The sequence below is a fragment of the Salvelinus fontinalis genome, chromosome 35, assembly GCF_029448725.1.
Source record: "Salvelinus fontinalis isolate EN_2023a chromosome 35, ASM2944872v1, whole genome shotgun sequence".
NCBI lineage: Eukaryota > Metazoa > Chordata > Actinopteri > Salmoniformes > Salmonidae > Salvelinus > Salvelinus fontinalis.
The window spans coordinates 37,192,739-37,219,391 of NC_074699.1; the positions used below are offsets into that span (position 1 = coordinate 37,192,739).

The window sequence follows — 26,653 nt, forward strand, 5'->3', positions numbered from 1 at the left end:
TCGATTAGTCACTTATTAATGTATTATTACCTCATCAGTCAAATTCTGAATGTTTCAAAATCCTTGGATAGCTGCGTGAACCATAGCATAAATTATGAATCCGCTACATACAAATTGGCTTATTTATTTAGTAACTAAATAATCACACAGAAATTACACAAACAATAGTTATTGGTTACTAACACAATGCAATGAAAAGTCCCTAGTGGACTAAGCCCGATATGACGGCTTGGTAGACAATGGAAAGGGGTGGGGACAGATAAATAGCGGGAAAGACAGAATGGACCCACTACACACCGTTGATAACTATGCTCATGTAAATGCTCATACTTTGCACATGAACAGCCGCTCATTCGGAAGGAATTGCAATTTATATATTTACGCCTGTATGTCTCTGTTGAAATCGTCTGCTGGAGAGTCAGTGGACAGAAAGTCTCTGGTTTGTCCACCAGAGATCAGTCTTTTGTAGTTGTAGGTCTGTTATAATGGGTACGTCAGGTGTACCAATGGTCGTTCCATGGGGAAATGTTCTCCAGAATGGATCTTTCAGAGTACCACCCGGTGGTTCTCGGTCGCGTTTACCAAACTAAAGTATTTAAACAGCTGCAGACTGAATGTTCCTGTATTCGGTTTTGTAGGTTTTCTTAACCATTTCAACATGTAGCTACAGTACAGCTCTCTGGTCTATAGAGTAGTAACCATTTCAACCTGTAGCTACAGTACAGCTCTCTGGTCTAGAGAGTAGTAACCATTTCAACATGTAGCTACAGTACAGCTCTCTGGTCTATAGAGTAGTAACCATTTCGACATGTAGCTACAGTACAGCTCTCTGGTCTATAGAGTAGTAACCATTTCAACATGTAGCTACAGTACAGCTCTCTGGTCTATAGAGTAGTAACCATTTCGACATGTAGCTACAGTACAGCTCTCTGGTCTAGAGAGTAGTAACCATTTCAACATGTAGCTACAGTACAGCTCTCTGGTCTATAGAGTAGTAACCATTTCAACATGTAGCTACGGTACAGCTCTCTGGTCTATAGAGTAGTAACCATTTCGACATGTAGCTACAGAATCCCTTTGTCAGTGTAAATAAACAGTGTATTGAACATCACCAGGGGAAAATGTTTTGATACATTGATTTAGCTTGGAGTTTGCACTTTTGGGACTGTTCCATTGGATCCATTGTTTTAGACACAGCTCATGTACAGTTGAAGTAGGAAGTTTACATACACCTTAGCCAAATACATTTAAACTCAGTTTTTCACAATTCCTGACATTTAATCCTGGTCAAAATTCCCTGTTTTAGGTCAGTTAGGATCGCCACTTTATTTCAAGAATATGAAATGTCAGAATAATAGTAGAGAGAATGATTTATTTCAGCTTTTATTTCTTTCATCACATTCCCAGTGTGTCAGAAGTTTACATACACTCAATTAGTATTTGGTAGTATTGCCTTTAAATTGTTTAACTTGGGTCAAATGTTTCGGGTAGCCTTCCACAAGCTTCCCACAATAAGTTGGGTGAATTTTGGCCCATTCCTCCTGACAGCTGGTGTAACTGAGTCAGGTTTGTAGGCCTCCTTGCTCGCACACGCTCTTTCAGTTCTGCCAACAAATTTTCTATAGGATTCAGGTCAGGGCTTTGTGATGGTCACTCCAATACCTTGACTTTGTTGTCCTTAAGCCATTTTGCCACAACTTTGGAAGTATGCTTGGGGTCATTGTCCATTTGGAAGAGCCATTTGCGACCAAGCTTTAACTTCCTGACTGATGTCTTGAGATGTTGCTTCAATATATCCACACAATTTTCCTCCCTCATGATGCCATCTATTTTGTGATGTTCACCAGTCCCTCCTGCAGCTAAGCACCCCCACAACATGATGCTGCCACCCCCGTGCTTCACGGTTGGGATGGTGTTCTTCGGCTTGCAAGCGTCCCCCTTTTTCTTCCAAACATAACGATGGTCATTATGGCCAAACAGTTCTATTTTTGTTTCATCAGACCAGAGGACATTTCTCCAAAAAGTACGATCTTTGTCCCATGTGCAGTTGCAAACCGTAGTCTGGCTTTTTTATGGCGGTTTTGGAGCAGTGGCTTCTTCCTTGCTGAGCAGCCTATCAGTTTATGTCGATATAGGACTTGTTTTACTGTGGATATAGATACTTTTGTACCTGTTTCCTCCAGCATCTTCACAAGGTCCTTTGCTGCTGTTCTGGGATTGATTTGCACTTTTCATACCAAGGTACGTTCATCTCTAGGAGACAGCGGTATGATGGCTGCGTGGTCCCATGGTGTTTATACTTGTGTACTATTGTTTGTACAGATGGATTTGGTACCTTCAGGTGTTTGGAAATTGCTCCTAAGGATGAACTAGACTTGTGGAGGTTTACAATTATTGGCTGATTTATTTTGATTTCCCCATGATGTCAAGCACAGAGTTTGAAGGTAGGCCTTGAAATACATCCACAGGTACACCTCCAATTGACTAAAAGTATATCAATTAGTCTATCAGAAGCTTCTAAAGCCATGACATAATGTTTGGGAATTTTCCAAGCTGTGATACAGTGGATTATGTATCACAGTGATACAGTGGATTATGTATCACAGTGATACAGTGCATTATGTATCACAGTGATACAGTGGAGTATGTAAACTTCCGACTTCAACTGTGTCAAGCCTTAGTGTAGTTTCATTATCTAGGCAGCAGATGGCAGTACCTGCATGGTGGACTCCAAGAATCTACAATGCTTCAGTATAATCTACAGTCCAGTACCCCTTTCTGCTATTCTGGTGGTGTCCTTTGCCCCGAATGAGACCTGTGCTCTGTTTAGGAGGAATACAGTCTATATTCTAGTTGGTGTCCTTTGCCCCAAATGAGAGCTGTGCTCTGTTTAGGAGGAATACAGTCTATATTCTATTCTAGTTGGTGTCCTTTGCCCCAAATGAGAGCTGTGCTCTGTTTAGGAGGAATACAGTCTATGTTCTAGTTGGTGTCCTTTGCCCCGAATGAGAGCTGTGCTCTGTTTAGGAGGAATACAGTCTATATTCTATTCTAGTTGGTGTCCTTTGCCCCAAATGAGAGCTGTGCTCAGTTTAGGAGGAATACAGTCTATATTCTAGTTGGTGTCCTTTGCCCCAAATGAGAGCTGTGCTCTGTTTAGGAGGAATACAGTCTATATTCTATTCTAGTTGGTGTCCTTTGCCCCAAATGAGAGCTGTGCTCTGTTTAGGAGGAATACAGTCTATATTCTATTCTAGTTGGTGTCTTTTGCCCCAAATGAGAGCTGTGCTCTGTTTAGGAGGAATACAGTCTATATTCTATTCTAGTTGGTGTCCTTTGCCCCAAATGAGAGCTGTGCTCAGTTTAGGAGGAATACAGTCTATATTCTATTCTAGTTGGTGTCCTTTGCCCCAAATGAGAGCTGTGCTCAGTTTAGGAGGAATACAGTCTATATTCTATTCTAGTTGCCACGTAGACCTATACATCTCATTTAAACCTCATTTAATTCAACTGTAGATGGAGACAGAGTAAGTAGGTATTATAGATGGTAAGAGGTAAGATAAATATTAAAATGTTTAGATGGTAAGAGGTTAGATAAATATTAAAACGTTTAGGTGGTAAGAGGTTAGATAAATATTAAAATGTTTAGATGGTAAGAGGTTAGATAAATATTAAAACGTTTAGATGGTAAGAGGTTAGATAAATATTAAAACGTTCAGGTACCGAATGAAAAATACAAGTTAAATGGGTTTCCATCTCATTCTCAACCCTAACACAAAACAGACAACTTTGAAATATCTTAAAATTGCGTCCGTCCAAGTTTTTGACCTTGTTTATTTAGCGTCAACTGTACGCTGTAGGACGCTGACGCGTCTACGCTGTAGGACGCTGACGCGTCTACGCTGTAGGACGCTGACGCGTCTACGCTGTAGGACGCTGACGCGTCTACGCTGTAGGACGCTGACGCGTCTACGCTGTAGGACGCTGACGCGTCTACGCTGTAGGACGCTGACGCGTCTACGCTGTAGGACGCTGACGCGTCTACGCTGTAGGACGCTGACGCGTCTACGCTGTAGGACGCTGACGCGTCTACGCTGTAGGACGCTGACGCGTCTACGCTGTAGGACGCTGACGCGTCTTCGCTGTAGGACGCTGACGCGTCTTCGCTGTAGGACGCTGACGTCTCTACGCTGTAGGACGCTGACGTGTCTTCGCTGTAGGACGCTGACGTCTCTACGCTGTAGGCCGCTGACGTCTCTACGCTGTAGGCCGCTGACGTGTCTACGCTGTAGGACGCTGACGTCTCTACGCTGTAGGAGGCTGACGTCTCTACGCTGTAGGCCGCTGACGTCTACGCTGTAGGCCGCTGACGTCTCTGCTGTAGGCCGCTGACGTGTCCACGCTGCAGGACGCTGACGTCTCTACGCTGCAGGACGCTGACGTCTCTACGCTGCAGGACGCTGACGTCTCTACGCTGCAGGACGCTGACGTGTCTACGCTGCAGGACGCTGACGTGTCTACGCTGCAGGACGCTGACGTGTCTACGCTGCAGGACGCTGACGTGTCTACGCTGCAGGACGCTGACGTCTCTACGCTGCAGGACGCTGACGTCTCTACGCTGCAGGACGCTGACGTCTCTACGCTGTAGGACGCTGACGTCTCTACGCTGTAGGCCGCTGACGTCTCTACGCTGTAGGCCGCTGACGTCTCTACGCTGTAGGACGCTGACGTCTCTACGCTGTAGGACGCTGACGTCTCTACGCTGTAGGACGCTGACGTGTCTACGCTGTAGGAAGCTGACGTGTCTACGCTGTAGGACGCTGACGTGTCCACGCTGTAGGCCGCTGACGTGTCCACGCTGTAGGCCGCTGACGTGTCCACGCTGTAGGCCGCTGACGTGTCCACGCTGTAGGACGCTGACGTGTCCACGCTGTAGGCCGCTGACGTCTCTACGCTGTAGGACGCTGACCTGTCTACGCTGTAGGCCGCTGACGTCTCTACGATGTAGGCCGCTGACGTCCCTACGCTGTAGGACGCTGACGTCCCTACGCTGTAGGACGCTGACGTCCCTACGCTGTAGGACGCTGACGTCCCTACGCTGTAGGACGCTGACGTGTCCACGCTGTAGGACGCTGACGTGTCCACGCTGTAGGCCGCTGACGTGTCCACGCTGTAGGACGCTGACGTGTCCACGCTGTAGGCCGCTGACGTCTCTACGCTGTAGGAAGCTGACGTGTCCACGCTGTAGGGCGCTGACGTCTCTATGCTGTAGGACGCTGTACGTGTCTACGCTGTAGAATACTGACAGCAATGAGCATCTCAGGGAGGGATACTCCTTAACACCTTTGGACTTCACACTGTGGTGTTCACACTACATCAAGTTCTATTTGAATATTTCTTGGTGGCTATTCAAGTTTTTTATTTAACCTTTAACTTTTATTTAACTATTTATCAAATGGACAGAGGTGGCTGATCTTCCAGCCAGCCCAGGGAGGGAAGGTAAAGATGGGTGAAATTCCTCTGACGTCCGGGAGTCACTGTACCACTAATGGAGGGACACAGATTCTTTCACAGGCAAGATTCAGAAAGCTGTTCCTACTGTGTTGTCTGTACAGCAGGTGGCGACATGGAGGCACAAGTAGATTCCAACTGAAACAGGACATCACAGGCTGGGCTAAACAATTCCATGGTTAGGTTAGAAAGACATGATTAGACTACAGAAGCAGTTGGACTCGTTGACTGTATGATATGGGAGCACAATAGGGTTATATACTATACTAACTTACAAGGTTGAAACATACCATCTAGTCATTACAACAAAAAATCAGTTTGAGGAATTACAGATTAAAACAAGACTGGAAAACAGAGACCAAAGAACCTTTATTAAATAGTAATGTGAGGTTTCAGTTGGATTTTCTTCATTCCAAAAACAACTAGTATACCAGGTTTTAGTTTTAGTGTGAATCAAGGCTGCCCTGCATAGTAGGATGGGGGGGGGCAGGTGTTTCCAAAAACAGAACCAGAGAGAGGGTGAATTAGTTTTAACTCGCCCAGTGCTCCGGGACACTTTAGGACCAATGGAATGGTCTAAAAAATGTGCCCTGGCCAGTTAAAACACAAGCACCCAGAGACAGAGGGGCAACTGAAACAACCACACTGCTCATTCTCAAGTCAGTCAGTGAAGTCACAGCCTCGCTTGTATTGACTACTGTGTGATGTTACAGAGACCTGCTTGTATTGACCACTGTGTGTAGTTAAAGTCTTGCTTGTACCGTCTCAGGTATCCCGGTCCAGATCTGGTTGTACCGTCTCAGGTAGCCCGGTCCAGATCTGGTTGTACCGTCTCAGGTAGTCCGGTCTAGATCTGGTCGTACCGTCTCAGGTAGTCCGGTCCAGATCTGGTTGTACCGTCTCAGGTAGTCCGGTCCAGATCTGGTCGTACCGTCTCAGGTAGTCCGGTCCAGATCTGGTTGTACCGTCTCAGGTAGTCCGGTCCAGATCTGGTCGTACCGTCTCAGGTAGCCCGGTCCAGATCTGGTTGTACCGTCTCAGGTAGCCCGGTCCAGATCTGGTTGTACCGTCTCAGGTAGTCCGGTCCAGATCTGGTCGTACCGTCTCAGGTAGTCCGGTCCAGATCTGGTCGTACCGTCTCAGGTAGTCCGGTCCAGATCTGGTTGTACCGTCTCAGGTAGTCCGGTCCAGATCTGGTCGTACCGTCTCAGGTAGCCCGGTCCAGATCTGGTCGTACCGTCTCAGGTAGCCCGGTCCAGATCTGGTTGTACCGTCTCAGGTAGTCCGGTCCAGATCTGGTCGTACCGTCTCAGGTAGTCCGGTCCAGATCTGGTCGTACCGTCTCAGGTAGTCCGGTCCAGATCTGGTTGTACCGTCTCAGGTAGTCCGGTCCAGATCTGGTCGTACCGTCTCAGGTAGCCCGGTCCAGATCTGGTTGTACCGTCTCAGGTAACCCGGTCCAGATCTGGTCGTACCGTTTCAGGTAGCCCGGTCCAGATCTGGTTGTACTGTCTAGCCAAGTCATTGTCACACCAGGCAGAGCCAGGTCATAGTCATCATTAAAACAACAGCAGTATCTTCCCTACAGGAGATGAATGTCAAGCTAAACAGAGTGAAACAAGGTGGGGAAAAGGTTTGTTTGTACAGTAAGAGACAGTACTGTGAGTGGTTACACATCAACATGTTGTAGTATCAGCCAGCAGAAACAGCAGACAGCAGTCACTTTGGGGAGTATAAACCTGACTCCAGATCAGCTCATAGAAGACCTGTGGTCCTCCATGCTGCAGAACATGTTGTGAAGATCATTCAAACCTATTCTTTAACATGTTATCATATGTATCAATGTCTAATAGAGTGCCTTCAGAAAGTACCCCTCGACCTTTTCCAGATTTTATTGTTTTACAAAGTGGGATTCAAATTGTCATTTTTTTGTCAACGATCTACACAAAATACTCCGTGACAGTGTAAGAAAAAAAACATTTGTAAAAGAGAAATAAAAATAAAACAGGAATATATTGTGATTAGATAAGTACTCAACCACCTGAGTCAATACATGTTAGAATCACCTTGGCAACGATTACACCTGTGTCTTTCTGGGTACGTTTCCTAGATCTTTTTAATTCTTCAAGCTCTGTCAACTTGGTTGTTGATCATTGCTAGACTGCCATTTTAAGATCTTGCCATAGATTTTCAAGTAGTTTTAAGTAAAAACTCTAACTAGGCCATACAGGAACATTCAATGTCATCTTGGTAAGCAACTCAAATATATACTGAACAAAAATATAAAATGCAACATGTAAAGTGTTGGTGCCATGTTTAATGAGCTGAAATAAAAGATCCCAGAAATGTTCCATACGCACAAAAAGCATTTCTCTCAAATGCTGTGCACTAATTTGTTTACATCCCTGTTAGTGAGCATTTATCCTTTGCCAAGATAATCCATCCACCTGACAGGTGTGGCATATCAAGAAGCTGATTAAACAGCATGATCATTACACAGGTGTCCCTTGTGCTGGGGACAATAAAAGGCCACAAAAATGTGCAGTTTTGTCACACAACACAATGCCACAGATGTCTCAGGTTTTACGGGAGCGTGCGATTGGAATGCTGACGGCAAGAATGTCCGCCAGAGCTGTTGCCTGATAATTTAATGTTAATTTCTACCATAAGCCGCCTCTGACGTCGTTTTAGAGAATTTGGCAGTACGTCCAACCGGCCTCAGAACCGCGTGTAACCACCCCAGCCCAGGACCTCCATAACCAGCTTCTTCACCGGCGGAAATGTCTAAGACCAGCCAGCCGGACAGCTGATGAAACTGTGGGTTTGCACAACCGAATAATTTCTGCACAATCTGTCAAAAACTGTCTCAGGGAAGCTCATCTGTGTGTTCGGCTTCGTAACCGACTTCAGTGGGAAAATACTCACCTTCGATTGTCACTGAAGTGTGCTCTTTACGGATGAATCCCAGTTTCAACTGTCCCGGGTAGAAGGCAGACATGGCGTCGTGTGTACGAGAGGTTTGCTGATGTCAACGTTGTGAACAGAATGACCCATGGTGGCGGTGGGGTTATGGTATGGGCAGGCATAAGCTATGGACAATGAACACAACTGCATTTTATCTATCTATGCCAATTTTAATGCACAGAGATACCGTGATGAGATCCTGAGACCCATTGTTGTGCCATTCATCCACCACCATCACCTCATGTTTCAGTATGATAATGCACAGCTCCATGTCACAAGGATCTGAACACTATTCCTGGAAGCTGAACATGTCCCAGTTCTTCCATGGCCTGCATACTCAGACATGTCACTCATTGAGCATGTTTGGGATGCTCTGGGTCGACGTGTACGACAGTGTGTTCCAGTTCCTGCCAATATCCATCAACTTCACACAGTCATTGAAGAGGAGTGGCACAACATTCCACAGGTCCCAATCAACAGCCTGATTAACTCTATGTAATGGAGATGTGTTGTGGTGCTTGAGGCAAACGGTGGTCACACCAGATACTGACTGGTTTTCACGAGGTAAACGGCGGTCACACCAGATACTGACTGGTTTTCACGAGGTAAACGGCGGTCACACCAGATACTGACTGGTTTTCACGAGGTAAACGGCGGTCACACCAGATACTGACTGGTTTTCACGAGGTAAACGGCGGTCACACCAGATACTGACTGGTTTTCACGAGGTAAACGGCGGTCACACCAGATACTGACTGGTTTTCACGAGGTAAACGGTGGTCACACCAGATACTGACTGGTTTTCACGAGGTAAACGGCGGTCACACCAGATACTGACTGGTTTTCACGAGGTAAACGGTGCTCACACCAGATACTGACTGGTTTTCACGAGGTAAACGGCGGTCACACCAGATACTGACTGGTTTTCACGAGGTAAACGGCGGTCACACCAGATACTGACTGGTTTTCACGAGGTAAACGGCGGTCACACCAGATACTGACTGGTTTTCACGAGGTAAACGGCGGTCACACCAGATACTGACTGGTTTTCACGAGGTAAACGGCGGTCACACCAGATACTGACTGGTTTTCACGAGGTAAACGGTGGTCACACCAGATACTGACTGGTTTTCACGAGGTAAACGGCGGTCACACCAGATACTGACTGGTTTTCACGAGGTAAACGGTGCTCACACCAGATACTGACTGGTTTTCACGAGGTAAACGGCGGTCACACCAGATACTGACTGGTTTTCACGAGGTAAACGGCGGTCACACCAGATACTGACTGGTTTTCACGAGGTAAACGGCGGTCACACCAGATACTGACTGGTTTTCACGAGGTAAACGGCGGTCACACCAGATACTGACTGGTTTTCATGAGGCAAACGGCGGTCACACCAGATACTGACTGGTTTTCACGAGGTAAACGGCGGTCACACCAGATACTGACTGGTTTTCATGAGGCAAACGGTGGTCACACCAGATACTGACTGGTTTTCACGAGGTAAACGGCGGTCACACCAGATACTGACTGGTTTTCACGAGGTAAACGGCGGTCACACCAGATACTGACTGGTTTTCACGAGGTAAACGGCGGTCACACCAGATACTGACTGGTTTTCACGAGGTAAAGGGTGGTCACACCAGATACTGACTGGTTTTCACGAGGTAAACGGCGGTCACACCAGATACTGACTGGTTTTCACGAGGCAAACGGCGGTCACACCAGATACTGACTGGTTTTCATGAGGTAAACGGCGGTCACACCAGATACTGACTGGTTTTCACGAGGTAAACGGCGGTCACACCAGATACTGACTGGTTTTCACGAGGTAAACGGCGGTCACACCAGATACTGACTGGTTTTCACGAGGTAAACGGCGGTCACACCAGATACTGACTGGTTTTCACGAGGTAAACGGCGGTCACACCAGATACTGACTGGTTTTCATGAGGCAAACAGTGGTCACACCAGATACTGACTGGTTTTCACGAGGTAAACTGCGGTCACACCAGATACTGACTGCTTTTCACGAGGTAAACGGTGGTCACAACAGATACTGACTGGTTTTCACGAGGTAAACGGCGGTCACACCAGATACTGACTGGTTTTCACGAGGTAAACGGTGGTCACACCAGATACTGACTGGTTTTCACGAGGTAAACGGTGGTCACAACAGATACTGACTGGTTTTCACGAGGTAAATGGTGGTCACACCAGATACTGACTGGTTTTCACGAGGTAAACGGTGGTCACACCAGATACTGACTGCTTTTCACGAGGTAAATGGTGGTCACACCAGATACTGACTGCTTTTCACGAGGTAAATGGTGGTCACACCAGATACTGACTGGTTTTCACGAGGTAAACGGCGGTCACACCAGATACTGACTGGTTTTCTGATCCACGCGTCTACCTTTTCGTTAAGGTATCTGTGGCCAAGAGATGCATATCTGTATTCCCAGTCATGTGAAATCCTTAGATTAGGGCCTAATGAATTTAAATCCATAGATTAGGGCCTCATTAATTTAAATCCATAGATTAGGGCCTCATTAATTTAAATCCATAGATTAGGGCCTAATGAATTTAAATCCATAGATTAGGGCCTAATGAATTTAAATCCATAGATTAGGGCCTAATGAATTTAAATCCATAGATTAGGGCCTCATAAATTTTATTTACACTGATTTCCTTATGAACCGTAACTCAGAAGAATCTTTGAAATTGTAGCATGTTGCGTTTATATTTTTGTTCTGTGTATATTTGGTCTTTTATTTCACGTTTTTGTTCAGCTGAAAGGTGAATTCATCTCCCAGTGTCTGTTGGAAAGCAGACTGAACCAGGTCTTCCTCTAGGATTTTGTCTGTGCTTAGCTCCATTCGGTTCTTTTTTATCCTGAAAACCTCCCCAGTCCTTAATGATGACAAGCATACCCATAACATGATGCAGTCACCACCATGCTTGAAAATATGGAGAGTGGTACTCGGTGATGTGTTGTATTGATGTGCCCCAAACATAACTTTGTGTCCTGAATGCAAAGTGTTAATATCTTTGACACATTGTTTGTAGTATTACTTTAGTGCCTTATTGCAAACAGGATGCATGTTTTAGAAAATGTTTATTCTGTACAGGCTTCCTTCTTTTCAGTCTGTTAATGAGGTTAGTATTGTGGAGTAACTACAATGTTGTTGATCCATCCTCAGTTTTCCATCACAGCTATTAAACTCTGTAACTGTGTTCAAGTCACCATTAGCCTCACGGTGAAATCCCTGAGCGATTTCCTTCCTCTCCTGCAACTGAGTTAGGAATGACTCCTGCATCTTTGTAGTGACTTGGTATATTGATACGTTATCTAAAGTGTAATTAATGACTTCACCGTGCTCAAAGGGATGTTCAATGTCTACTTTTTTTTTTATTTTACCCATCTACCAATAGGTGCCCTTCTTTGCGAGCCATTGGAAAACCTCCCTGGTCTTTGTGGTTGAATCTGTGTTTGAAATTCACTGCTCGACTGAGGGACCTTCCAGATAATTGTATGTGTGGGGAACAGAGATGAGGTAGTCATTCAAACATCATGTTAAACAGTATTATTGCACACAGACAGTCCATGCAACTTGTTAAAGCACATTTTTATTCCTGAACTTATGTAGGTTCGCCATAATAAAGAGTTTGAATACTTATTGACTCAAGACATTTCAGCTTTTCATAAAAAAATTCTACAAACATAAATTCACCTTGCAATTATGGGGTATTATTGTGTGTAGGACAGTGACAACAAATCTTAAATTCCGGCTGTAACACATGTGTATAAAGGGGTGTGAAGCCTTTCTGAAGGGGCTGTATTCAGTGTGTCTAGTTGGATCTAAGATCAGGAGTTATACTGCATCTGGTCTTCTGTCAAAACATACTTATTGGTGAATGATTCCACGGAGGGTAAGATGTCTCTGTGTAAAACTGATTTCTGAGTGCTGATACGGTTCCATCCCACAACTTATCACAGTTTAGATCTGCCGCTATAGTCTTTATGTCTGCTAGAATATCCCAAAGGACTTCTAGACCAATCGTGTCTGCTAGAATATCCCAAAGGACTTCTAGACCAATCGTGTCTGCTAGAATATCCCAAAGGACTTCTAGACCAATCATGTCTGCTAGAATATCCCAAAGGACTTCTAGACCAATCATGTCTGCTAGAATATCCCAAAGGACTTCTAGACCAATCATGTCTGCTAGAATATCCCAAAGGACTTCTAGACCAATCGTGTCTGCTAGAATATCCCAAAGGACTTCTAGACCAATCGTGTCTGCTAGAATATCCCAAAGGACTTCTAGACCAATCATGTCTGCTAGAATATCCCAAAGGACTTCTAGACCAATCATGTCTGCTAGAATATACCAAAGGACTTCTACACCCAATCGTCAGTCTCAGAGTCACTTCTATCAGAGACGGGTGGAGCGGATTGGCTGTTGAAGTGGATGTCCTGCCCCTCCATCAGGACAGGTCAGTTCTGGTTCTTAAAGGGTCCATGATTCCCCTCCCTGTGTCTCACTGCCACAGCACGCCCTAACCCAGTCTCTCTCACTGCCACAGCACGCCCTAACCCAGTCTCTCTCACTGCCACAGCACGCCCTAACCCAGTCTCTCTCACTGCCACAGCATGCCCTAACCCAGTCTCTCTCACTGCCACAGCACGCCCTAGCCCAGTCTCTCTCACTGCCACAGCACGCCCTAGCCCAGTCTCTCTCACTACCACAGCACGCCCTAACCCAGTCTCTCTCACTGCCACAGCATGCCCTAACCCAGTGTCTCTCACTGCCACAGCACGCCCTAACCCAGTCTCTCTCACTACCACAGCACGCCCTAACCCAGTCTCTCTCACTACCACAGCACGCCCTAACCCAGTCTCTCTCACTACCACAGCACGCCCTAGCCCAGTCTCTCTCACTGCCACAGCACGCCCTAGCCCAGTCTCTCTCACTGCCACAGCACGCCCTAACCCAGTCTCTCTCACTGCCACACCACGCCCTAACCCAGTCTCACTGCCACAGCACGCCCTAACCCAGTCTCTCTCACTGCCACAGCACGCCCTAACCCAGTCTCTCTCACTGCCACAGCACGCCCTAACCCAGTCTCTCTCACTGCCACAGCACGCCCTAACCCAGTCTCTCTCACTGCCACAGCACGCCCTAACCCAGTCTCTCTCACTGCCACAGCACGCCCTAACCCAGTCTCTCTCACTGCCACAGCACGCCCTAGCCCAGTCTCTCTCACTGCCACAGCACGCCCTAACCCAGTCTCTCTCACTGCCACACCACGCCCTAACCCAGTCTCACTGCCACAGCACGCCCTAACCCAGTCTCTCTCACTGCCACAGCACGCCCTAACCCAGTCTCTCTCACTGCCACAGCACGCCCTAGCCCAGTCTCTCTCACTGCCACAGCACGCCCTAACCCAGTCTCTCTCACTGCCACACCACGCCCTAACCCAGTCTCTCTCACTGCCACAGCACGCCCTAACCCAGTCTCTCTCACTGCCACAGCACGCCCTAACCCAGTCTCTCTCACTGCCTCAGGACGGCAGCCATGTTGTCTGTTCCCCACCCATGGTCTCCTCTCCACATCCAGGTGCTTTCCTCAGGTGCTGGAGTTGTAGGTGAGCTCATGGAAAACAGACAGGGAAACGCTGCTCCCAGCTGATATTTACTTAGAACCATGTTTCCACCATTAGGTCCTGGATACCTGATGAAGACCTACGGGTGGAAACGTTAATGTTTCCACCATTAGGTCCTGGATACCTGATGAAGACCTACGGGTGGAAACGTTAATGTTTCCACCATTAGGTCCTGGATACCTGATGAAGACCTACGGGTGGAAACGTTAATGTTTCCACCATTAGGTCCTGGATACCTGATGAAGACCTACGGGTGGAAACGTTAATGTTTCCACCATTAGGTCCTGGATACCTGATGAAGACCTACGGGTGGAAACGTTAGAAATATCAGCTGGGAGCAGCAGTGTGGCGTTTTCCTTTCTGTTCTCCTCTCTATTGAACCATGGTCTGTAGTTAGTCCACCAATAACCCATGGTCTGTAGTTAGTCCACCAATAACCCATGGTCTGTAGTTAGTCCACCAATAACCCATGGTCTGTAGTTAGTCCACCAATAACCCATGGTCTGTAGTTAGTCCACCAATAACCCATGGTCTGTAGTTAGTCCACCAATAACCCATGGTCTGTAGTTAGTCCACCAATAACCCATGGTCTGTAGTTAGTCCACCAATAACCCATGGTCTGTAGTTAGTCCACCAATAACCCATGGTCTGTAGTTAGTCCACCAATAACCCATGGTCTGTAGTTAGTCCACCAATAAACCATGGTCTGTAGTTAGTCCACCAATAACCCATGGTCTGTAGTTAGTCCACCAATAACCCATGGTCTGTAGTTAGTCCACCAATAACCCATGGTCTGTAGTTAGTCCACCAATAAACCATGGTCTGTAGTTAGTCCACCAATAACCCATGGTCTGTAGTTAGTCCACCAATAAACCATGGTCTGTAGTTAGTCCACCAATAACCCATGGTCTGTAGTTAGTCCACCAATAAACCATGGTCTGTAGTTAGTCCACCAATAAACCATGGTCTGTAGTTAGTCCACCAATAAACCATGGTCTGTAGTTAGTCCACCAATAACCCATGGTCTGTAGTTAGTCCACCAATAAACCATGGTCTGTAGTTAGTCCACCAATAACCCATGGTCTGTAGTTAGTCCACCAATAAACATGGTCTGTAGTTAGTCCACCAATAACCCATGGTCTGTAGTTAGTCCACCAATAACCCATGGTCTCTTCTCCATTAATCCATGGTCTGCAGTTAGTCCACCATTAACCCATGGTGTCTAATGGTCTGTAGTCCATTAACAGTATTCTCCTACTGCTCAAGACGTGTTGTAGTTAGCTGTATCCTTCCCAAAGCTGTAATAGTTGTCCATGTCGTCCATGTTTGCCGTGGTGAGCTTGGTGAGGTTCTGGGAGCCTCCATTATCCATGTTGTTGTTGGCCCCTGAGGTCCCAAAGTCAAAGTTGTCCTCCTCATAGTGGCCCTGGGCCTCCATCTCAGGAAGAGCATCTGGAAACAGACAGAGAAACAGGGCTGTTAGGGAGAGTACAGTGGTAGAACCAACCCCGACCCAGAACACAGTGGTAGAACCAACCCTAACCCCAACCCAGAACACAGTGGTAGAACCAACCCTAACCCAGAACACAGTGGTAGAACCAACCTCAACCCAGAACACAGTGGTAGAACCAACCCCAACCCAGAACACAGTGGTAGAACCAACCCCAACCCAGAACACAGTGGTAGAACCAACCCTAACCCAGAACACAGTGTTAGAACCAACCCTAACCCCAACCCAGAACACTGTGGTAGAACCAACCCTAACCCAGAACACAGTGGTAGAACCAACCCTAACCCCAACCCAGAACGCTGTGGTAGAACCAACCCCAACCCAGAACACAGTGGTAGAACCAACCCCAACCCAGAACACAGTGGTAGAACCAACCCTAACCCAGAACACAGTGGTAGAACCAACCCCAACCCAGAACACAGTGGTAGAACCAACCCCAACCCAGAACACAGTGGTAGAACCAACCCTAACCCCAACCCAGAACACAGTGGTAGAACCAACCCTAACCCCAACCCAGAACACAGTGGTAGAACCAACCCTAACCCCAACCCAGAACACAGTGGTAGAACAAACCCCAACCCAGAACACAGTGGTAGAACCAACCCCAACCCAGAACACAGTGGTAGAACCAACCCTAACCCAGAACACAGTGGTAGAACCAACCCCAACCCAGAACACAGTGGTAGAACCAACCCAAACCCTAACCCAGAACACAGTGGTAGAACCAACCCCAACCCTGAACACAGTGGTAGAACCAACCCTAACCCCAACCCAGAACACAGTGGTAGAACCAACCCCAACCCAGAACACAGTAAAGGGTACAGGGTTAGGGGTAAAGGGTTAGGGTAAAGGGTTAGGGTAAAGGGTTAGGGTAAAGGGTTAGGGTAAAGGGTTTGGGGTAAAGGGTTTGGGGTAAAGGGTTAGGGTAAAGGGTTAGGGGTAAAGGGTTAGGGGTAAAGGGTTTGGGGTAGGGGTAAAGGGTTTGGGGTAAAGGGTTAGGGGTAAAGGGTTAGGGGTAAAGGGTTAGGGTAAAGGGTTAGGGGTTAAGGGTTTGGGGTAAAGGGTTTGGGGTAAAGGGTTAGGGGTAAAGGGTTATGGGTAAAGGGTTTGGGGTAAAGAGTTAGGGGTAAAGGGTAAAGGGTTAGGGGTAAAGGGTTAGGGGTTAGGGGTAAAGGGTTTGGGGTAAAGGGTTAGGGGTAAAAGGTTAGGGGTAAAGGGTTTGGGGTAAAGGGTTAGGGGTAAAGGGTTTGGGGTAAAGGGTTTGGGGTAAAGGGTTAGGGGTAAAGATGGATGTCATAAGGTGAATGCACCAATTTGTAAGTCGCTCTGGATAAGAGCGTCTGCTAAATGACTTAAATGTAAAATGTAAATGTAAAGGGTTTGGGGTAAAGGGTTTGGGGTAAAGGGTTTGGGGTAAAGGGTTTGGGGTAAAGGGTAAAGGGTTAGGGGTAAAGGGTTAGGGGTAAAGGGTTAGGGGTAAAGCCCTACCTTGTCTGTCAGGGGAGATGTCCATGCTGGGTTAGGGGTAAAGGGTTTGGTCTCAGGGTAAAGGGTTAGGGTAAAGGGTTAGGAGTAAAGGGTTAGGAGTAAAGGGTTAGGGGTAAAGGGTTGGGGTAAAGGGTTAGGGGTAAAGGGTTAGGGTAAAGGGTTAGGGTAAAGGGTTAGGGGTAAAGGGTTAGGGGTAAAGGGTTAGGGGTAAAGGGTTAGGGGTAAAGGGTTAGGGTAAAGGGTTAGGGGTTAGGGTTAGGGGTAAAGGGTTAGGGGTAAAGCCCTACCTTGTCTGTCAGGGGAGATGTCCATGCCGGGTTAGGGGTAAAGGGTTAGGGGTAAAGGGTTAGGGTAAAGGGTTAGGGGTAAAGGGTTAGGGGTAAAGGGTTAGGGGTAAAGGGTTAGGGGTAAAGGGTTAGGGGTAAAGGGTTAGGGGTAAAAGGTTAGGGGTAAAGGGTTAGGGTAAAGGGTTAGGGGTAAAGGGTTAGGAGTAAAGGGTTAGGGTTAGGGTAAAGGGTTAGGGGTAAAGGGTTAGGGGTAAAGGGTTAGGGGTAAAGGGTTAGGGGTAAAGGGTTAAGGATTAGGGGTAAAGGGTTAGGGGTAAAGGGTTAGGGGTAAAGGGTTAGGGTAAAGGGTTAGGGTAAAGGGTTAGGGGTAAAGGGTTAGGGTAAAGGGTTAGGGGTAAAGGGTTAGGGAAAAGGGTTAGGGGTAAAGGGTTAGGGGTAAAGGGTTAGGGTAAAGGGTTAGGGTAAAGGGTTAGGGGTAAAGGGTTAGGGGTAAAGGGTTAGGGGTAAAGGGTTAGGGGTAAAGGGTTTGGTCTCAGGGTAAAGGGTTAGGGGTAAAGGGTTAGGGTAAAGGGTTAGGGGTAAACGGTAAAGCCTCACCTTGTCCGTTAGGTGAGATGTCCATGCCGTGTTTGACCTTCATGTGTCGGCTGAGGTTCCCCTTCAGGTTAAACTTGGAGGAGCAGTAAGGACACTTGAAGGGTTTGGAGCCGGCGTGGAGGTGCATGTGACCCAGCAGGTTGTACATTCTGTTGAACGACTTCCCGCACACCTGGAAAAGACAAAGCATGACTTACAGTATATGTTCATAATTGGAATCGTGATCGTCGCTACAAGTCCCTATTTGAGGGAGTAACCAACCCCCAATACCTAACTGTAGTCCCTGCTACCAGTCCCTATTACCAACCCCCAAGACCTAACTGTAGTCCCTGCTACCAGTCCCTATTAACCAACCCCCAAGACCTAACTGTAGTCCCTGCTACCAGTCCCTATTAACCAACCCCCAAGACCTAACTGTAGTCCCTGCTACCGGTCCCTATTAACCAACCCCCAAGACCTAACTGTAGTCCCTGCTACCAGTCCCTATTAACCAACCCCCAAGACCTAACTGTAGTCCCTGCTACCAGTCCCTATTAACCAACCCCCAAGACCTAACTGTAGTCCCTGCTACCAGTCCCTATTAACCAACCCCCAAGACCTAACTGTAGTCCCTGCTACCAGTCCCTATTAACCAACCCCCAAGACCTAACTGTAGTCCCTGCTACCAGTCCCTATTAACCAACCCCCAAGACCTAACTGTAGTCCCTGCTACCAGTCCCTATTAACCAACCCCCAAGACCTAACTGTAGTCCCTGCTACCAGTCCCTATTAACCAACCCCCAAGACCTAACTGTAGTCCCTGCTACCAGTCCCTATTAACCAACCCCCAAGACCTAACTGTAGTCCCTGCTACCAGTCCCTATTAACCAACCCCCAAGACCTAACTGTATTCCCTGCTACCAGTCCCTATTAACCAACCCCCAAGACCTAACTGTAGTCCCTGGCTGCTACCAGTCCCTATTAACCAACCCCCAAGACCTAACTGTAGTCCCTGCTACCAGTCCCTATTAACCAACCCCTAAGACCTAACTGTAGTCCCTGCTACCAGTCCCTATTAACCAACCCCCAAGACCTAACTGTAGTCCCTGCTACCAGTCCCTATTAACCAACCCCCAAGACCTAACTGTAGTCCCTGCTACCGGTCCCTATTAACCAACCCCCAAGACCTAACTCTAGTCCCTGCTACCAGTCCCTATTAACCAACCCCCAAGACCTAACTGTAGTCCCTGCTACCAGTCCCTATTAACCAACCCCCAAGACCTAACTGTATTCCCTGCTACCAGTCCCTATTAACCAACCCCCAAGACCTAACTGTAGTCCCTGCTACCGGTCCCTATTAACCAACCCCCAAGACCTAACTCTAGTCCCTGCTACCAGTCCCTATTAACCAACCCCCAAGACCTAACTCTAGTCCCTGCTACCAGTCCCTATTAACCAACCCCCAAGACCTAACTGTAGTCCCTGCTACCAGTCCCTATTAACCAACCCCCAAGACCTAACTGTAGTCCCTGCTACCAGTCCCTATTAACCAACCCCCAAGACCTAACTGTAGTCCCTGCTACCAGTCCCTATTAACCAACCCCCAAGACCTAACTGTATTCCCTGCTACCAGTCCCTATTAACCAACCCCCAAGACCTAACTGTAGTCCCTGCTACCAGTCCCTATTAACCAACCCCCAAGACCTAACTGTAGTCCCTGCTACCGGTCCCTATTAACCAACCCCCAAGACCTAACTGTAGTCCCTGCTACCAGTCCCTATTAACCAACCCCCAAGACCTAACTGTAGTCCCTGCTACCAGTCCCTATTAACCAACCCCCAAGACCTAACTGTATTCCCTGCTACCAGTCCCTATTAACCAACCCCAATACCTAACTGTAGTCCCTGCTACCAGTCCCTATTAACCAACCCCCAAGACCTAACTGTAGTCCCTGCTACCAGTCCCTATTAACCAACCCCCAAGACCTAACTGTAGTCCCTGCTACCAGTCCCTATTAACCAACCCCCAAGACCTAACTGTAGTCCCTGGCTGCTACCAGTCCCTATTAACCAACCCCCAAGACCTAACTGTAGTCCCTGGCTGCTACCAGTCCCTATTAACCAACCCCCAAGACCTAACTGTAGTCCCTGGCTGCTACCAGTCCCTATTAACCAACCCCCAAGACCTAACTGTAGTCCCTGCTACCAGTCCCTATTAACCAACCCCCAAGACCTAACTGTAGTCCCTGCTACCAGTCCCTATTAACCAACCCGCAAGACCTAACTGTAGTCCCTGCTACCAGTCCCTATTACCAACCCCCAAGACCTAACTGTAGTCCCTGCTACCAGTCCCTATTAACCAACCCCCAAGACCTAACTGTAGTCCCTGCTACCAGTCCCTATTACCAACCCCCAAGACCTAACTGTAGTCCCTGCTACCAGTCCCTATTAACCAACCCCCAAGACCTAACTGTAGTCCCTGGCTGCTACCAGTCCCTATTAACCAACCCCCAAGACCTAACTGTAGTCCCTGCTACCAGTCCCTATTAACCAACCCCCAAGACCTAACTCTAGTCCCTGCTACCAGTCCCTATTAACCAACCCCCAAGACCTAACTGTAGTCCCTGGCTGCTACCGGTCCCTATTTGAGGCAATAACCAACCTTCAACACGAAAGACTAGGGGCCGGTTATTTCAGAATTCATATAACGGTGTCCGAAACCCTCCCCTGCTCAAAAAAATAAAGGGAACACTTAAACAGCGCAATGTAACTCCAAGTCAATCACACTTCTGTGAAATCAAACTGTCCACTTAGGAAGCAACACTGATTGACAATAAATGTCACATGCTGTTGTGCAAATGGAATAGACAAAAGGTGGAAATTATAGGCAATTAGCAAGACACCCCCAAAAAAGGAGTGATTCTGCAGGTGGTGACCACAGACCACTTCTCAGTTCCTATGCTTCCTGGCTGATGTTTTGGTCACTTTTGAATGCTGGCAGTGCTCTCACTCTAGTGGTAGCATGAGACGGAGTCTACAACCCACACAAGTGGCTCAGGTAGTGCAGTTCATCCAGGATGGCACATCAATGCGAGTTGTGGCAAAAAGGTTTGCTGTGTCTGTCAGCGTAGTGCCCAGAGCATGCAGGCGCTACCAGGAGACAGGCCAGTACATCAGGAGACGTGGAGGAGGCCGTAGAAGGGCAACAACCCAGCAGCAGGACCGCTACCTCCGCCTTTGTGCAAGGAGGAGCACTGCCAGAGCCCTGCAAAATGACCTCCAGCAGGCCACAAATGTGCATGTGTCTGCTCAAACGGTCAGAAACAGACTCCATGAGGGTGGTATGAGGGCTCGACGTCCACAGGTGGGGGTTGTGCTTACTTATAATATGTCTAGGAGCAACAACGGCTCAGCCGCGAAGTGGTAGGCCACACAAGCTCACAGAACGGGACCGCCGAGTGCTGAAGAGCGAAACAATTGTCTGTCCTCGGATGCAACACTCACTACCGAGTTCCAAACTGCCTCTGGAAGCAACGTCAGCACAAGAACTGTTTGTCGGGAGCTTCATGAAATTGGTTTCCATGGCCGAGCAGCCGCACACAAGCCTAAGATCACAATGCGCAATGCCAAGCGTTGGCTGGAGTGGTGTAAAGCTCGCTGCCATTGGACTCTGGAGCAGTGGAAATGGCAGTCAGACGGACAAATTTGGGTTTGGCGGATGCCAGTAGAAACTTACCTGCCTGAATGCATAGTGCCAACTGTAAAGTTTGGTGGAGGAGGAATAATGGTCTGGGGCTGTTTCTCATGGTTCGGGCCCCGTAGTTCCAGTGAAGGGAAATCTTAACGCTACAGCATACAACGACATTCTAGACGATTCTGTGCTTCCAACTTTGCAGCAACAGTTTGGGGGAAGGCTCTTTCCTGTTTCAGCATGACAATGCCCCTGTGCACAAAGTGAGGTCTATACAGAAATGGTTTGTCGAGATCGGTATGGAAGAACTTGACTGGCCTGCACACAGCCCTGACCTCAACCCCTTTGAATTGGAACGCCAACTGCGAGCCAGGCCTAATCCCCCAACATCAGTGCCTGACCTCACTAATGCTCTTGTGGCTGAATGGAAGCAAGTCCCTGCAGCAATGTTCCAACATCTAGTGGAAAGCCTTCCCAGAAGAGTGGAGGCTGTTATAGCAGCAATGTTCCAACATCTAGTGGAAAGCCTTCCCAGAAGAGTGGAGGCTGTTATAGCAGCAATGTTCCAACATCTAGTGGAAAGCCTTCCCAGAAGAGTGGAGGCTGTTATAGCAGCAATGTTCCAACATCTAGTGGAAAGCCTTCCCAGAAGAGTGGAGGCTGTTATAGCAGCAATGTTCCAACATCTAGTGGAAAGCCTTCCCAGAAGAGTGGAGGCTGTTATAGCAGCAATGTTCCAACATCTAGTGGAAAGCCTTCCCAGAAGAGTGAAGGCTGTTATAGCAGCAATGTTCCAACATCTAGTGGAAAGCCTTCCCAGAAGAGTGGAGGCTGTTATAGCAGCAATGTTCCAACATCTAGTGGAAAGCCTTCCCAGAAGAGTGGAGGCTGTTATAGTAGCAATGTTCCAACATCTAGTGGAAAGCCTTCCCAGAAGAGTGGAGGCTGTTATAGCAGCAAAGGGGGGGGACCAACTCCATATTAAAGTCCATAATTTTGGAATGAGTGCAGATGTCCACATACTTTTGGTAATGTAGTGTAAAGCCAACATGAAACTTGATACCAGGCCTATAGTGTCTGAAAAAGTGAATCCATTCTTCTCTAGCTAATAAAAACCTGTCTCCCTATCTTCTGAATCAAGCGTGTACTCAGTACAGTAGCCTATGCTTCGGAGGGCCAGGTAGCCTAAAAACAGACAGGTAAAGACTTTCAGCTGGCAGGCAGACAGAATACGTTTCTGAGTGACAGCGTGAGGGCGTTGTATAGGCGTTTTGTTGTGGGACTAGAAACAAACGGAACGTTATTGGTTCCCATGGTTTTAAAATAACAGTTCTGTTCCGGAACACTATCAGTCACTTTCCTTCCAGGTTCCCTCTGTTCCCTTCCGGCTGTGTTCCCTGAACTTGTTCCAACCCTGCATATAAACTCACCTTGCATTTGAAGGGTTTGACGGGCAGGTGGACGATCATGTGCGTTTTGAGCGTCTGTTTCTGGATGAAGCTCTTGAAGCAGATGTGACACTGGAAGGGTCTGATGCTGTTGTGGATCAACATGTGTCTCTTCAGGTTGGCTGACAAGGTGAACTCACGGGAACACACCTCACACTTATGACCCTTCATACCCTGACCAATAAGAACACAGGAGGACAGTTAGATGGAGGACCACTGACCAATAAGAACACAGGAGGACAGTTAGATGAGGACCAGCAGAATGAACATGAAGTTAGTTTAAATTCTGAAAAAAAGCTGAAGAAAAAGCATGTTGGGGTCAGACCTAGCTTCTAAAGGCTTGGTGGTGCTCTTCACCTAAGAGCACAGGGGTCAGGGGTCAGAGTTAGGTACCTTGTGTGTGAGGGTGTGCTGGTGGAGGGTTATAGTTAGGGGTCAGAGTTAGGTACCTTGTGTGTGAGGGTGTGCTGGTGGAGGGTTATAGTTAGGGGTCAGAGTTAGGTACCTTGTGTGTGAGGGTGTGCTGGTGGAGGGTTATAGTTAGGGGTCAGAGTTAGGTACCTTGTGTGTGAGGGTGTGCTGGTGGAGGGTTATAGTTAGGGGTCAGAGTTAGGTACCTTGTGTGTGAGGGTGTGCTGGTGGAGGGTTATAGTTAGGGGTCAGAGTTAGGTACCTTGTGTGTGAGGGTGTGCTGGTGGAGGGTTATAGTTAGAGGTCAGGGGTCAGAGTTAGGTACCTTGTGTGTGAGGGTGTGCTGGTGGAGGGTTATAGTTAGGGGTCAGAGTTAGGTACCTTGTGTGTGAGGGTGTGCTGGTGGAGGGTTATAGTTAGGGGTCAGGGGTCAGAGTTAGGTACCTTGTGTGTGAGGGTGTGCTGGTGGAGGGTTAGGGGTCAGGGGTCAGAGTTAGGTACCTTGTGTGTGAGGGTGTGCTGGTGGAGGGTTATAGTTAGGGGTCAGAGTTAGGTACCTTGTGTGTGAGGGTGTGCTGGTGGAGGGTTATAGTTAGGGGTCAGGGGTCAGAGTTAGGTACCTTGTGTGTGAGGGTGTGCTGGTGGAGGGTTATAGTTAGGGGTCAGAGTTAGGTACCTTGTGTGTGAGGGTGTGCTGGTGGAGGGTTATAGTTAGGGGTCAGGGGTCAGAGTTAGGTACCTTGTGTGTGAGGGTGTGCTGGTGGAGGGTTATAGTTAGAGGTCAGAGTTAGGTACCTTGTGTGTGAGGGTGTGCTGGTGGAGGGTTATAGTTAGGGGTCAGGGGTCAGAGTTAGGTACCTTGTGTGTGAGGGTGTGCTGGTGGAGGGTTATGGTTAGGGGTCAGAGTTAGGTACCTTGTGTGTGAGGGTGTGCTGGTGGAGGGTTATAGTTAGGGGTCAGAGTTAGGTACCTTGTGTGTGAGGGTGTGCTGGTGGAGGGTTATAGTTAGGGGTCAGAGTTAGTTACCTTGTGTGTGAGGGTGTGCTGGTGGAGGGTTATGGTTAGGGGTCAGAGTTAGGTACCTTGTGTGTGAGGGTGTGCTGGAGGAGGGTTATAGTTAGGGGTCAGGGGTCAGAGTTAGGTACCTTGTGTGTGAGGGTGTGCTGGCGGACGGTTATGGTTAGGGGTCAGGGGTCAGAGTTAGGTACCTTGTGTGTGAGGGCGTGCTGGCGGACGGTTATGGTTAGGGGTCAGGGGTCAGAGTTAGGTACCTTGTGTGTGAGGGTGTGCTGGCGGACGGTTATGGTTAGGGGTCAGGGGTCAGAGTTAGGTACCTTGTGTGTGAGGGCGTGCTGGCGGAGGTGGTGCAGCTGGACAAACTCCAGGCCGCAGTGGGAACAGGAGTACGGCCGAGGACTCTGGTGTTTCAGGAGGTGATTCTGCAGCTGGCTGCGGTAGGTGAAGGACTTGTCGCACTCTGTACACTGGTAACTAGTTGGTCCCTGGTGGCTGGTCTGGTGGCGCTTCAGATGGGCGTAGGTGGGGAACTCCATGCCACACTGGGAACACACGTGGCAGCGCCCGCGCTCGTGTTTGGTCTCGTGGGCGCGGAGCTCGCTGGGGTAGGCGAAGCCGCGGCGACAGAAGCGGCAGCTGTAAGGTTTGACGTCGGTGTGCTGCAGCATGTGTCTCTTCAGGTGGGAGGTCTGGGTGAAGCCCTTCTTACACACGCTGCATTTATGAGGCCTCGTTCCCTGGTGGGTGAGCAGGTGGGTCTGCAGGTGGCTGGGCTGTTTAAACAGCTTCCCACAGTGGGGGCAGGCGTGGGGCTTGATGCCCTGGTGACCCAGGATGTGAGTTACCAGGTTGTACTTGGAGGTGTAAGACTTTTCACACATACGGCACTTCCATCTCTTCAGGCCCTCGCCCATGTCCACACAGTACGACTCGTCTATCTGGATGTTGATGTCTAGACGGTCAACCCTCCGGCCGTGGTGACGATGGGTCCCTCCTCTTCCTGCTCCTGCTCCTCCTCTTCCCGCCACCCCTTGCTCCAGCTGGTTGCCCCACATCATACCCTGGCTGTTCTCATGGTAGATCTCCCCCCCCTCGTACCCCCCCACCTCGCTGGACTGGAAGTAGCTGCTGATAGTCTCCTCCTGTCCTCCTTTCCTCAGGCTGTTTCCCTCCTCCTCCTCCTCCTCTTCCTCCCCCCTTGCTCTCTCCTGATGCCCCCTCTGCCCCTGCAGGCCTCGATGCCCCGGCTCCCCTTTATGGCTGTGGCCGGCCTGGGAGTGTGTGTGAGGGTGTGTGTTAGCCTGCTGGCTGGACATGTCTCTGTCACACTCGGCACAGCCTTTTTGGGCGGCGGCACGGAGAGAGGCGGGGTCAACCTGGACCAATCCCCCTCTAGTAGTAGCCAGGTTGTTCAGCATGTGAACACAGGACGTCAGGCCAGTGATAACCCCCTCTCCTTTCACTTGGGATGACCCGTCCACAGGCACTCCAGCATGGCGCTCGGGCCCTACCATCTTCCCCTCGGGGGGTGGTCCATGCCACCTCCTCTGGCTACAGCTGGGCTGCATGTGTCCGTCTTCAGGCAGGTTGTCTCCCAGGTAATCTCCGTTAGCTCCTATCAGCTGATCAGCGTATTCGTAATCCACCCCCTCTACAGGCAGGGCAGGGGACTCTTTAGGTTCTCCTGTGTAGAAGCCATTAGGAGCGATGGTAGCACCGAACACCTCATTCTGAGAGATGAGGCCCAGAACAGCAGCCTGGGCTAGAGACAGAACCACCACAGGATCAGTCTGAGTGCCAGAATCTACCTGTCTGGCCATAGCCCTGGGCTCACATCTAACCAGGCGCCTGCTGGCTTCCTCCTGAGACACAGGGAGAGAGACAAGGTTAGTACTGCAGTCAACACATCTTTACAATCTACCATGTTGATCAGAGATATCAGTCAGTGAGGAGAGAATTCACCACGAATATCACCCATCAGCCCTGGTCAACCATCATCAATAATATCACCCATCAGCCCTGGTCAACCATCATCAATAATATCACCCATCAGCCCTGGTCAACCATCATCAATAATAT

The 26,653-nt window shown here is 48.5% G+C and overlaps 1 protein-coding gene across 1 annotated transcript; it reads right to left on the bottom strand.

The window, feature by feature from the left end:
* Positions 1 to 12,089: 12,089 nt before the first annotated feature.
* On the bottom strand, positions 12,090 to 26,593 carry LOC129834805 (zinc finger protein 710-like). The gene is made up of 4 exons (XM_055900099.1): positions 24,892 to 26,593; positions 23,129 to 23,320; positions 18,030 to 18,201; positions 12,090 to 15,599 (listed from the first exon to the last, which is right to left on the bottom strand). Exons 1-4 carry the CDS (start codon positions 26,392 to 26,394, stop codon positions 15,409 to 15,411), a joined length of 2,058 nt encoding a protein of 685 aa, XP_055756074.1. The 5' UTR covers positions 26,395 to 26,593; the 3' UTR covers positions 12,090 to 15,408.
* Between the last annotated feature and the right edge of the window lie 60 nt (positions 26,594 to 26,653).

What these genes read in the sequence shown, in the direction of transcription:
- LOC129834805 (XM_055900099.1), bottom strand. Translation starts at nt 26,394, where the DNA reads ATGGCCAGACAGGTAGATTCTGGCACTCAGACTGATCCTGTGGTGGTT. An exon ending in TCAAACCCTTCAAATGCAAG is followed by an intron (nt 18,202 to 23,128) that starts GTGAGTTTATAT and finishes TGTCTTTTCCAG; the next exon opens with GTGTGCGGGAAGTCGTTCAA. An exon ending in CATCTCACCTAACGGACAAG is followed by an intron (nt 15,600 to 18,029) that starts GTGAGGCTTTAC and finishes GTCTGTTTCCAG; the next exon opens with ATGCTCTTCCTGAGATGGAG.